This window comes from Macaca nemestrina, chromosome 6 (assembly GCF_043159975.1).
Source record: "Macaca nemestrina isolate mMacNem1 chromosome 6, mMacNem.hap1, whole genome shotgun sequence".
NCBI classification, from domain to species: Eukaryota; Metazoa; Chordata; class Mammalia; order Primates; family Cercopithecidae; genus Macaca; species Macaca nemestrina.
Window position 1 is genome coordinate 97,313,048 of NC_092130.1, and position 14,309 is coordinate 97,327,356.

Genomic DNA, 14,309 nt, shown 5'->3' on the forward strand with positions numbered 1-14,309 from the left:
ATATGAAATGACAAATGTACTATATGGTGAAGTTCTGAAACCTCTTTCCAAGCATCAGCATCATGTGACCCAGCAGACTAGTTTCCTTTAATATTAAATTAACATACAAACCTACACATCTACTATCTTGTTTCTGTTCAACAAAGCAGGTGATTTTCAAGGTATTTGTATACAGATGCTCTAATCCTACACTATACATAGGAGAAATAAATCTTTCTTCTGTGAATCCTTTCCCCCTCCACAAACATCCCCCAGTCCCTAATTTATATAACATAATAAACAATGTCAATACAGTCTAACAATTAAGAATGTAGTCTTGGAGTCCAGCTTGAAAGTGAATCCCAACTCACCCACAATCTAGCTGTAGATTGCCATGGACAAGTTTCATGTACACAAATTCCCTAAGCTTGACAGAGGTTATTGTGAGGATTAACTGAAATCCATGGGAATCACTCAGCTTACTACAGGACACTAGATAAATTCTCACTAAACATTAGCTATTGTTATTGCAATATCTTAAAGAGAACTCTAGAATAACCATTAAACCTTTACAGTCCATTTATGTACTACGTCTCATCCAGTCTTTAATCTTTCCTCATCTTTATATAAATGAAAGCTCCGTGGCTGAGCACGTTGGCTCACACCTGTAATCCCAGCACTATGGGAGGCTGAGGCGGGCAGATCACTAGGTCAGGAGTTCGAGACAAGCCTGGCCTATATGGTCAAACTCCATCTCTACTAAAAATACAAAAATTAGCCAGGTGTGGTGACGGGTGCCTGTAATCCCAGCTACTCGGGAGGCTGAGGCAGGAGAATCACTTGAACCCGGGAGACGGAGGTTGCAGTGAGCCAACATCATGCCACTGCACTACAGCCTAGACAACAGAGTGAGACTCCATCTCAAAAAATAAATAAATAAATAAATAAAAGCTCTTACCTTTTTATACTTGTAAGTATCATAGTTAAGTGTGAATTCTGTGTCAAAACTATCTGAAATACTATTTTTCTTTTTTTTTTTTGAGACAGTTTCACTCTTGTTGCCCAGGCTGGAGTGCAATGGCGCAATCTCGGCTCAGTGCCACCTCCACCTCCCAGGTTCAAGTGATTCTCCTGCCTCAGCCTCCCGAGTAGCTGGGATTACAGGCATGTGCTACGATACCTGGCTAATTTTGTATTTTTTAGTAGAAACGGGGTTTCTCCATGTTGGTCAGGCTGGTCTCGAACTCCTGAGCTCAGGCAATCCACCCGCCTCGGCCTCCCAAAGTGCTGGGAATACAGGCGTGAGCCACCGCGCCCAGCCTGAAATACTACTCTTATTAGCTACGTGATCTTGGAGCACGTTACTTCCCCTCTCTCTATGCTTCACTGGTAAAATGGGCATAATATATCACACAGATAACAATTATGTAAATGGAATGAAATGATAAATATAAACAATAATATGTTTAGAACCATTTTCCCACCTAGTAATAGCAATTTATTATTATTATTACTATTATTATTCCCCTATGCAAACTTCTTCAAAGTGGTATACAGTGGTAACTGTACCTGCCTCTAATACTGTACAATTTCTAAATCTTCTCTCTTCCTCCCTCAAGCTTTTCCAGATTGATCAGAAAAGCTGCAAATAACTCCTAACTCCACTCTATCTGAACTTAGAACTCACATAAGAACTTTTAGTGCTGTCCAGCCTGATTATACATTGTTTGTTTCATGTTTACATATCATCTTCAAAAAAGAAAAAACAAAACGACACATTCCTTGATTTTTATATCATACTAACACAACTATTTATGAAGATGCCAAGTATTAAACAGATCTTTATTAGTCTGTCTTAGCAGTGTTTTTTACTATACATTTTAAGTTTACAGAAAATGGATGTTCCAAACTACACAGCACCTGCACAGGACCAACACATAGGGCCTATCACTATTGAAATCAACTAAAACTGGGCTTACTGGACTATGAATGTATTTATTAGCTAAGAATATAAAATCTATTAAGCTTCTAATAATTCACTGTCATGTAAGAAATTTTATAAACTATACATTTCTGGACAACTTGACAGCACTAGAAATGACAAATATAGCTTCTGACCAAATCTGTAGCATTCACTTATATATATTCATATTCACATATATATATATATACACACACATATATATAAATGAACAAACACAATTTAAAGTTTTACTTACTCAAATTCTGTAGCATAATATTTAAGAAAGCCCAGTAAGAGGTCCCCAAGGTTTGATTCATTCTTTGAGAGGTAAGGAGGAACATTACATGGAGCTTGATGTACAAGGTGCAGCTGTATAGCAGGACTAAAAGATTCCTGTCAAAAAGAAGGGGAAAAAATGTAAAGCCATTTAAAACAGACACTAAGAAACTTTATAAATCCTGAACTAGACTCCTCTTTGAAAAAGAGAGAAGAAATGTTCTCTACGTTGGCAATTTGGAAACCTGAAATTTTTCTTCCACTAAAGACTTCACCAGTATTTGCAGTAGGCCAGAATGTACCTGAAAAATTAACAATCTAATCCTTGGCTTGAGTACAGCACTCAGTTAACCGAACAGATTGCTATTTAGCAAAAGATTTTCTAACTCATAAATAAAGCCTTACTATGCATACCAAGATTCTACCCAATACCATATAGATTTCTTCATAAAGGTTATCTCATTCTTAATAATTCCTACAAGAAGCAGTATATGTATAAAGGCTATATCAAGCACAAAGTAAGAGTTTTTTCTGTCACTTCAAACTTCTCTCAAAGGCCATAAGAGTACCCTTAATATAGAAATACTACTTATACTACTTTTAAGATTTTATAAATTTTGCTTTGTTTCTGTATCTTAGGTGGAAGAGGAGATGTTCAACCTGAATTAAGCTTGAAAAGACAAAGAAGGCAGGGAAAATAAGATAGGAAGCATACCAACAAGCAATATTCAGCAATCTTTTACCATAATATTTATAAAAGAGGATATCATTTGCCTGAAATCCAGGAACAAAGACACCTATTAGAAAGAATACTAATGGGTACTTATCCTGTTTTCCTATGTTATGCCATTCATTTTCATATTCATCTTTCCTCTATTAACAGCAAGTTCTGGCTCTCAAATATACTAAATGTATTATATAAATTATCAAGTCCATTTATATACATCAATTAGAAAATAATACAAGATAATTTGCACAGTGCCATCAGGGATGGTTTTCTCTATTTCTCCACTGCTGTCAGAACAGAAATGTTAAATTAGTTAAGGCAGCAGAATGACAACTACAGTTAAGATTCCAAACTACCTATTTAACCCTGGGCTTATAGATACTAATGTAATTAAAGACATCTAGATAATGCCAAGTTAAAAAATGGAGAATCTCCGGACGGGTGCAGTGGCTCACGCCTGTAATCCCAGCACTTTGGGAGGCCGAGGCAGGCAGATCACGAGGTCAGGAGATCGAGACCATCCTGGCTAACACAGCGAAACCCCATCTCTACTAAAAATACAAAAAATTAGCCAGGCATGGTGGCAGGTGCCTGTAGTCCCAGCTACTTAGGAGGCTGAGACAGGAGAATGGCGTGAACCTGGGACGCAGAGCTTGCAGTGAGCTGAGATCACGCCACTGCACCCCAGCCTGGGAAACAGAGTGAGACAAAAAAAAAAAAAAAAAAGGAGAATCTCTGAACAATGGTAGTAGAGAAATAGCATAGTGCATCATTTAATGCTAGTGCCCCCAAAATATGAATAAAAACAAAGGAGCAAGAAAACAAAAATACCTCCTCCCTTGTTCCATTACCTATAATTCTATCAATAATTGTTAACTACCAAGAAGTGATTACCTTTCTCTTGGAATAAAAATTCTATTCCAACCAAATTCATAAAGTTGATACTCCTCAACATGGGACTTTCCCCTTACATTCTAACAGCTGTAGTATTAATTACATTTTAAAATGCAAGTAGAAATTTTAAAAAGAGGAGGGTGTAGGAAAGAAACCTCAATTAGTAAAGACTAAAGGCAGAAGGAAGCACAGATGCAGTGCCTCTATTCCCCTTTAACTCTTACTCGTTAGGTATAAAATTGAACTTAGGGCAACAATATTTAAAATTATAAAATTTAAATGTTGTTTTCTGGCAAATCAAACAAAAGATATAATGTAGATCAAGTAAGTACGTCACTGTTTAATAGCTCCTGCTCTGAAAGCTTCTTACTAATTTTGATTCTTAGCACCAAGCACAATTAGCATTCAATTTGTGAACTGAATATGCTAAAACAGAAGTCACTTTCTTATCTGAAGTTTAAAAAATGATTGTACCTCCTGTAAAATTTTTATTTTGTTCAATAATTTAAAGAAAAAGGTCAGCAATTATGACATTAAGAACTGAAGAGTCATGAGATCCACTTCATTAAAATGCTGAATGACCTCAGACCAACAATTTGGCCAGTCTCCTCTTAGCTCCACTGTTCTTTTTCATGGTCATACACAAAAAGAGTCAGGTCATGCTTATTGAGGGAGAACTGAAGCAGAAATCCAAACCAAAACTAAAAAAGATAAGGACACCTAAAAGCAGCTACCAGTAAATAGTAATTCTATCTATCCTTAAGAAATCCCCTAAGCCAGGCATGGTGGCTCAAGCCTGTAATCCCAGCACTTTGGGAGGCTAAGGCAGAAGGATCAATCTTTGGACAATGAAGCACTTTCTGAAATAAGTTAGACTGGCTAATCTTCTATATGGAAACTGTTCTTTCTTTAAAATCTTAAGTGAAAGATGATCACTTTCCATCTCCAGGCAAAGAGAAAGAAATTTAGGTGATTATCAAATAAAACAAATTAAGTATAATTTCACGGCAATATGAATTACGAAATCCCTGAGACCAGGAGTTTGAGACCAGCTTAGGCAACTTAGTGACACCCCATCTCTAAAAAAAATTGAAAGATCAGCTGGGTATGGTGATGCATTGCTGTCATCCCAGGTACTCAGGAGGCTGAGGCATGAGAAGTGACTGAGCCTCGAGGGCTCATCATTGCACCACTGCACTCCAGCTTGGGCAAGACTTTATCTCAAAAAAAAAAAAAAAGAAAAAGAAAAAGAAAACCCCAGTTTTTAGTGACCATTCACATTACAGAAAGATTCTTTGCTTTAAAATGTCAACAAAGAATTTTTTTAAGGCCGGACGCAGTGGCTCATGCATGTAATCCCAGCACTTTGGGAGGCCGAGGTGAGCGGATCCCTTGAGGTCAGAAGTTAGAGACCAGCCTGGCCAACATGGTGAAACCCGGTCTCTACTAAAAATACAAAAACTAGCTGGACATGGTGGTGGATGCCTGTAATCCCAGCTACTCAGGAGGCTAAGGCAAGACAATCGCTTGAACCCGGGAGGTGGAGGTTGCAGTAAGCCAAATCCACGCCACTGTACTCCAGCCCAGCCTGGGTAACAGAGCAAGACTCCATCTCAAAAAAAAAAAAAAAAAAAAAAAAAAAGAATTTATTTAAAAGGGAGCTTCCCCACTGTAGTTATGTATTTAAGAAAAATACATGCTATTTCAGATATGACAAAGGGGTTCAGAACTTAAACTAATATTTTAGAAAGTACATAAAGAGCAACCAAAAAGTCAAAGAGAAAGAAAGCAGCCTTAAAATTACAAAGTAAGTCCACGGAATAGCAATTAAACTGATAAACATCCATCTCTTTAATAAATACATTTTTGGGTTACAAATTTTTACTGTTGCTTGTGTGCCTATATAGAGGGAAGATTTATTATATTTTTTGGGTTATTTTGGGCTTCTGATAATCAAATGTATAACGTATTAACTCCTGAAAACATTTCCAAATGATTTTTAAATGTTGATCCTTTAGAAGACACATAATCTTTTATTTCTCTTCAAGTTAAAAAAAATTAAATAGAAAACCCCTTGAAAAACATCTGAGAACTCTCACGGCTTCTGCTCATCGAACTGTCTTTAATAATGGTAAAAATACCTTTTGCCAGATTCCATCATTTTCTCTGAGACTGTCCCACGATATCTTATGTTACCTTCAAAGTCTGAAATTTGGACAATTAAGTGCTTTCCAGAATAAGTTAGACTGGCTAACCTTCTATTTGAAAACCGTTCTTTAAATGATGAAAGGCTTAAGTCAAAGATGATCCCTTTCCATCTCCAGGTAAATAGAAATTTAAGTTATTAAAAGAGATTAAGCATAATTTCCTAACAATATGAATTATGAGACCCTAGAAATATATGTTAAGGAAGGTTACAAGGAAAAGAAAAACTGATAGGGAATAGTTCTGCCTGAAAAGAACAACTACTAAGTGATATCTTCAAGTTTCTGCAAAGCTATCTGAATTGCACGCAGGTAAGTCATCATTAATCTGGTGATATATGTTAAAGATTGATCATAAAATTTCCTTTAATTATATCTGACTTCAGATTTAAAAGTTGTGAAATCAACGTAAGTAACATAAAGTAGAGGTACTACAATGAAGAGATTAAAAGCATTAACTTTGAAGTCAGACTGAAGTGTGAAGCATCACCCTTCTACTAGCTGCAAGCATTTAAACAAGTTACCTAGCTTTCCTCAGCTTCGTCATTTATAATACAAGAAAAGGAAAAATACTCAGATGGTGGTTGTAAGGATTTATTAACTGTTTAGTATATGCCACATGTCATTATTATTGCACATTTATACAATGCAGTGTGGTTACCTTCTGAAACTTTTCATGTATTATTTCCAAATTAACTTTCCTATGTTTTCAAAATTCAAGTAGTGCCAACTTTAAAACAATGTTTTGTAACCATTTTTTAAAAAAAATCTACACCAAAATTTTTCAATCTTTTTTTTTTTTGAGACAGAGTCTCGCTCTGTTGCCCAGGCTGGAGTACAGTGACATGATCTCAGCTTACTGCAGTCTCTGCCTCCCGGGTTCAAGCGATTCTTCTGCCTCAGCCTCTTGAGTAGCTGGGACTACAGGGGTGTGCCACCATACCCAGCTAATTTTTGTATTTTTAGTAGAGATGGGGTTTGGCCATGTTGGCCAGGATGGTCTCGATCTCATGACCTCGTGATCCACCCGCCTCAGCCTCCCAAAGTGCTGGGATTACAGGCGTGAGCCACCGTGGCTGGCTAAATCTTTTCAAAGGTATTCATTTATAGCCTGTTTCAGGTAATTGATCAATCTCTTCATCATATTAGGGCAATTTTTAAAAAGAAAAAAGTCATTATACATATGTGTATACAACTGTCCCTTGGTATTCCCAGGCAACTGATTCCAGGGCTCCAGGGGATGCTCAAGTCCCTTATATGAAATGGTTAAGTATTTGCATATAACCTATGTACATCCTCTCATATACTTTAAATCATCTCTAGATTACTTATAATACCTAATACAACTTAAACTCCATCTAAATAGTTGTTACACTATGGTTTTTTATTTGTATTATTTTTATTGTTGTATTTTTATTTTTCCTGAATGTTTTTGATGTGTGGTCGGTTGAATCCATGGACACATAACCCACATATAGAGGGTCAACCGTATATATACAGGCACACCTCGTTTTGTTGCGCTTCGCTTTACTGTCCTTTGAAGATACTGCAATTTTTACAAATTGAAGGTTTATGGCAACACTGCATCTAGCAAGTCTATCAGCAGAGCCATTTTTCCAGCAGCATGTGCTCACTTCAGGTCTCTGTGTTACACTCTGGTAATTCTCATATTTCAAACTTTTTCATTATTATTATATGTTATGGTGATCTGTGATCAGTAATATTTGATGTTACTACTGTAATTGTTTTGGAGTGCCACAAATGGTATCCGCTAAGACTGCAAACTTAATCAATAAATGTTATGTGTATTCTGATTGCTCCACTGACTGGCAGGCAATTCCCCTGTCCCTCTCCCCCTGCTTGGGCCTCCCTATTCTCTGAGACACAACAATACTGAAATTAGGCCAAATAACAACCCTACAATGGCTGTCCAAGTGAAAGGAAAAGTCACACATCTCTCACTTTAAATGAAAAGCAAGAAATGACTAAGCTTAGTGAGGAAGTCATGTTGAAAGCCAATACAAGCCAAAAGGTAGGGCTCTTGCACTAATGACAGCCACGCTGTGAATGCAAAGGAAAAGTTCTTGAAGGAAATTTGAAGTACTACTCCAGTGAACGCATCAATGATAAAAAAGCAAAACAGCCTTATTGCTGATATGGAAAGTTTCATTGGTCTGGATAGATCAAACTATCAAAATATTTCTTTAAGCCAAAACCTAACCAGAGCAAGACTCTAACTCTCTTCAATTCTGTGAAGGATGAGAGAGGTGAGGAAGCTGCAGAAGAAAAGTTGGAAGGTAGCAGAGGCTGGTTATGAGGTTTAAGGAAAGATGCTATTTACATAACATAAAATTACAAAGTGAAGCAGCAAATGCTTAGCTAGAGCAAGTTATCCAGAAGTTATCTCCCCTAATTAACATGGCTACACTGAACAACAGATGAATGCAGCTACATTAAATAGCAGATTTTTCAGTGTAAATGGCAGCCTTCTATTCGAAGATGCTATCTAGAACCTTCACAGCTACAGAGGAGACATCAATGCCTGGCTTCAAAGTTTCAAAGGACAAGCTGACTCCTGTTAGGGGCTAATGCAGCTGGTGACTTTAAGTTGAAGCGAATGCTTATATACCATTCCAAAATCCCAGGGCCCTTAAGAATTATGCTACATTTACTCTGCCAGTGCTCTATAAATGGAACAACAAAGCCTTCATGACAACACATCTCTTTACAACATGGTACACTGAATATTTTAAGCCCACTGTTGAGACCTACTACTACTGCTCATTGACAGTGCACCTAATCATCAAAGAGTTCTGATGGAGATGTACAAAGAGATTAATGTTTTCATGCCTGCTAACACAACATCCATTCTACAGCCCAAGGATCAAGTAGTAATTTTCATTTTCAAGTATTATTATTTAAGACATACATTTCACAAGGCTATAACTACCACAGATAGTGATTCCACTGATGGATCTGGACAAACTACATTGAACCCTTCTGGAAAAAAAGTCATCATTCTAGATACTGTTCAAAACAGTCATGATTCACAGGAGGTCAAAATGTCAACATTAACAGAAGTTTAAAAGAAGTTAATGCCAATCCTTTTGGATGATTTTGAGAGGTTCAAGACTTCAGTGGAGGAAGTAATTGCAGATGTGGTGGAAACAGCAAGAGAATTAGAATTAGCAGTGGAACCTGAAGATATGACTGAACTGCTGTAATTTCACAATAAAACTTTAACAGATGAAGTTCTGCTTCTTATGGATGAGCAAAGAAAAGCAGTTTCTTGAGATAGAGTCTACTCCTGGTGAAGATGCTATGAATCTTGTTGAAATGACAACAAAATCCCAGTACTGCTTGGATCAACCATGTAACTTTTCTAAGACTTAGTTTTTTCATTCGTGAAAGAGGGATAATATTTGTAAGTGTATAAACAAAGGATTTAGAACATTACATAAACTTAGCTGGTAAAGTAGTGGCAGGGTTTGAGAGGACTGACTTCAATTTTAAAGGACGTTCTACTGTACGTAAAATGCTAGCAAAGGTCATCATACACTATAGAGAAATCTTTTGTGAAGAAGAGTCAATCAATGTGGCAAACTTTACTGTTGTCTTATTTTCAGAAACTGCCACAGCCACACCAACCTTCAGCAACCACCACCCTGGTCAGGAGTCGTCAATATCAAAGCAAGATTCTCCACAACTGGTGCTGAAGGCTCAGCTGATCGTTAGCACTTTGTAGCAATAAAGTATTTTTAAACAAAGGCATGTACATTTTTTAGATATAATGCTATTGCATACTTAAAAGACTACATGATAGTGTAAACATAACTTCTGTATACACTGGGAAACCAAAAAATTCATGTGACTCACTTTATTGTGGTGGCCTGGAACCAAACTTGCAACACCTCAAAGGTATGTCTGCACAGGTTGCAAATCTGCACAGCATGTTATTACTGAATACTGTAGGCAACTGTAATAAGTATGTGTGTATCTAAACATATCTAAAAATAGAAAAGGTACACTAAAAACATGGTATAAAAGATAAAAAACAGTATACCCTTACCATGAGTGGGGCTTACAGAAGTAGAAGTTGCTGGGTGAGTCAGTGAGAGAGTAGTGAGTGAATGCGAAGGCCTAGAACATTACTATACACTACTGTAGACTTTATAAATATTGTACACTTAGGCTACCCTAAGTTTATTTAAAATTTTTTCTTTTTTCAATAATAAATTAACCTTAGTTTACTGTAACTTTATTTTAAAAACTTTTTAACTTTTAGGCTGTTTTGTAACAACACAGCTTAAAACACACTGCGCAACGATACAAAAATATTTTCTTTCTTCATATCCTTATTCTATAAGATTTTTTCTAATTTTTTTTTCCTTACTTTTAAACCTTTTTGTTAAAAAACAAAGGCACAAACATACACATCGGCCTAGGCCTACACAGTATTGGGATCATCACTATCACTGTCTTCCACCTCCACATCTTGTCCCACTGGAAGATCTTTGGGGACAATATCATGCATGGAGCTGTCATTTCATATAACAATGTCTCCTTCTGGAATACCTCCTGAAGGACCTACCTGAGGCCATTTTATAGTTAGCTTGCTTTTTAAGCATAAAGAGTACACTCACAAATAATGATAAAAAGTATAGTACAGCAAAAACCAAGTGACAGGAATTTTTCAGCTCTATCATCATCTTATGAGACCACCATCATGTATGTGGTCTGTCATTAACCAAAACATCATTATGCAGCACATTACTGTATATGTATAATTTAAGGTGTTTTTAACATTTAACTACACAGAAAAGCTCTAGAATTCTTTATTTCATAACTATTAAAAAGAAGAGGGTTATTTTCTTGTGACTCCTAGAGTACAAAGATACTTTTAGGGAAGGAAACAAATAGCTAAAAAATACAAGTTGTACTGATAAATCTACCTAGCATAAATTTAAGTTAACCCTCATAGTAATATGCTTGCATTAAAATAAAGATTCTTTCATAAGCTTTATCTGTTTATATATTTAACTTTCTCAGCTTCATTTCTTCAACTGAATAGTAAATACTCTGCCCTCTATCAGTTATGTTGTTTAAGTCAATAAGAATTTAGTAATAATCAGTAATTCTATACTATAATATAGTCTTCACAATGTTTACAGCCTTTTATCCCTTTCATATCACAACTGAACTGAAATATACCAATTTTTAAAATATTTAAAATGTTACAAATTTTGAAAAGAAAATATGAAAATGACTAAAAAGCACAGTATACTGAACAAACTTATTCCATTCCAAAATTGTTTTATTTTAAAAATAAACCCTATTTTGTATTAGAGAAGCTCCAAATTTAAAAGAACCCTGTGGTTTCCTTTGTAAAGTAACAAAGTTTTTTTTTGTTGTTGTTACTTAAAATGGTAAGTCATTCTTAAACTTATTTATACAAGCTGAAATTTTGCCGTAACTGTTGTCCTTAAAGGTATATCTGTATAAGAACAATCAGATGTATACAAATAAAATGTAATAAGCAACAGAAATTAGGTAAAATGTTAGTGAATACTACCATAATTTTGCCTTCCCCCAAGAAACAGTATAATGGAAAAACTGTTAGTACCACTTGGATCAATCATGTAACATTTCTAAAACAGTTCCTTCATTAGTGAAAAAGGGATAATACCTTGCAAGTGTATTTGTTCAGGATTTTTAAAATTGTGTATAAAATGTACAGTATGCTGACAAATAATGGATACTAAACAAACAATGGTTATGGTTATTTTATATATATATATATATATTTTTTTTTTTGAGACGGCATCTCACTCTGTCGCTGAGGATGGAGTACAGTGGCGCAATCTCCGCTCACTGCAATCTCCGCCTCCCAGGTTCAAGCAATTCTCTTCCTCACCCTCCCAAGTAGCTGGGATTATAGGCACCTGCCACCATGCCTGGCTAATTTTTGTATTTTTAGTAGCGATGCGGTTTCACCATCTTGGCCAGGCTGGTCTTGAACTCCTGACCTCGTGATCCACCCACCTCGGCCTCCCAAAGTGCTGGGATTACAGACATGAGCCACCGTGCCCGGCTGGTTATTATTAATAGCAAATAAGCTGATTTGTTTGTTACATCAGACGGACTATTAAAAATGTGTTCTGCTGACCAGCTTACAGGTTTCATATAAAACAAAAAATCCTGTGTGAGAAGAGGTAGTTAAGTCCCTACCCATGTAAACAAAAATCTTATAGTAAAGGCAAATTCAATATTTATGATGGCAATGTAACTACATGTGAATGCAAATCAGGAGATTCCTAATCTGGTAGGTCTTGCTATTAGTATTTTTTAAGGTCTTGGGGCTAAATCTATTTCCCCATTGCAGGTATAGAAATAAGCTTATAAGCAAAACAGATGGAGAGTATAGGGCCAGAGGTAGTGGATATGAACAGAAGTCAGGACTCTGTCATGGAAGAAAGCTAGATAATAAGAAAAACAGAACACAGAAGTGAAAATGGGGCCGTTAGTAAAAACCTGAGTATTATAAAAGCGTTACCTCTGACCCCAACCACAGTACACTGATATTTTGCCAGTGTCCTATATTAGTAAAAAGAGCTTCATGTAGCATAGGGTTTTAAGTGAGACTGCTGCAGAAGCGTTTTTCAATACACAATATTATTTTAGGGATAAGTTTATTAGATCCTTTGCTAAAGAACATATGCAGCTCTTTCTACACTGACACCTGGGTCTTAAAGCAAGATGAGATTGGGTCAATAAAATGAAATATGACCTTTCAGTACGAACAGAAGAGTCAATACTTCATGGAGAGATAAAAACATTCAAAATGAAGGCCAACAGGCTGGGTGTAGTGGCTCATGCCTATAATCCCAGAACTGTGGGAGGCTAAGGTAGAAGGCTCACTTGAGGCCAGGAATTTGAGACCAAACTGGACATCACAGCAAGACCGTCTCTACAAAAAAAAAAAAAAAAAAAAAAAAGAATATATAAAAAGATTTCAAAGAATAAGGTCAAAAAGTTCAAGTTACGGCACCTGTAGTCCCAGCTACTTGGGAGGCTGAGGCAGGAGAATGGCCTGAATCTGGGAGGCAGAGCTTGCAGTGAGCTGAGATCCGGCCACTGCACTCCAGCCTGGGCGACAGAGCAAGACTCCGTCTCAAAAAAAAAAAAAAAAAGGCTCTTGTTATACAGTCTCTTCTAGTAGATGACCTTCCACAGAATGTGAGATCTCCACTACAGCAAGGCTGTATTAAAATGAACCTTTATTATCCAGCACCTTGCATGTGTGCATTACAATAATAACTTATGTTCAAAACCAAGAACATTGGTCCTTCTCAATTATCAGATATTAAACTGTATTAGTTGATGTTCCATGTCAAGTAAATTTGTTATATTTTGTGTAACACAATAAGTACGTTTTTTGAAAATTAATCGTCTAAGCTGATTATATTTCTCTTTGTAATATGACTAGTAAGTTCAGAAGACAGCTCTTCTTATAAGTATATGAAACCAATATGTAAAAATTATGTGGTTTCAGAAGAGCAGTCAAACATTCTAAACAAGTAGCTTAAATATTATTTCCAAATAAATGCAGGAAAAAGGATGACTATGGAGGAAAACACTAATGATATAAAACAAAGAAACAGAGAATTCTGGAGAAAGAACACGAAAACTGAAAAAGAAACACAAGGATTCTTATAGGTGATGAATACATACATAACGTATGTGTCTCTAAACTCAAACTAAGTACATATTAAATCTTTTCTAGTAGCCACACTTCATTTCTTGAACGTTTCCAATTAATGTCAGCAGGATTCATAGTATTATGCAGACAAGAATAGTGTACTAATATTACCTGTTTTGGTGTATTACTTGGCAAGATCAAATTAAAGATAAAAAGATTATTCAATTGTTCAACTTCTCTTCCCCCTGCTTTTCAAAGTATAAATATACTGGGCTAAAAAATGTCTGAGTTACTAACTAAAGAAATCCTGTGAAGCTATATTTTAAAATAGTAGGAAGAAAACTGGAATAAGGCCAAATGGGCAACTGAGTATATTTAATCTCCATTAGTGATAATCTTGAGCATCATGCAAAACAAATTCCACCATTAACACAACTGACCAGACTGTCTGCCAATAACAAAATAACAAGTATGAGAGTTTTCTGAAACAGAATATGAAACATTTTAAATGTTCTCTTGGTATATATAGAAAATGTTATGTACTTAACCTTACTACTTTTATAGTCA

General features: G+C 36.0%; 1 protein-coding gene across 10 annotated transcripts in view; it reads right to left on the bottom strand.

The window, feature by feature from the left end:
* TENT2 (terminal nucleotidyltransferase 2) overlaps positions 1–14,309 on the bottom strand; it is a 73,839-nt gene that overhangs the window by 15,346 nt on the left and 44,184 nt on the right. For all 10 annotated transcript variants that reach the window (XM_071098766.1, XM_011730070.3, XM_071098767.1 and 7 more), the window contains one exon: positions 2,199–2,335. In XM_071098766.1, the coding sequence (XP_070954867.1) occupies positions 2,199–2,335 (137 nt within the window). The remainder of the gene's footprint in view (positions 1–2,198; positions 2,336–14,309) is intronic.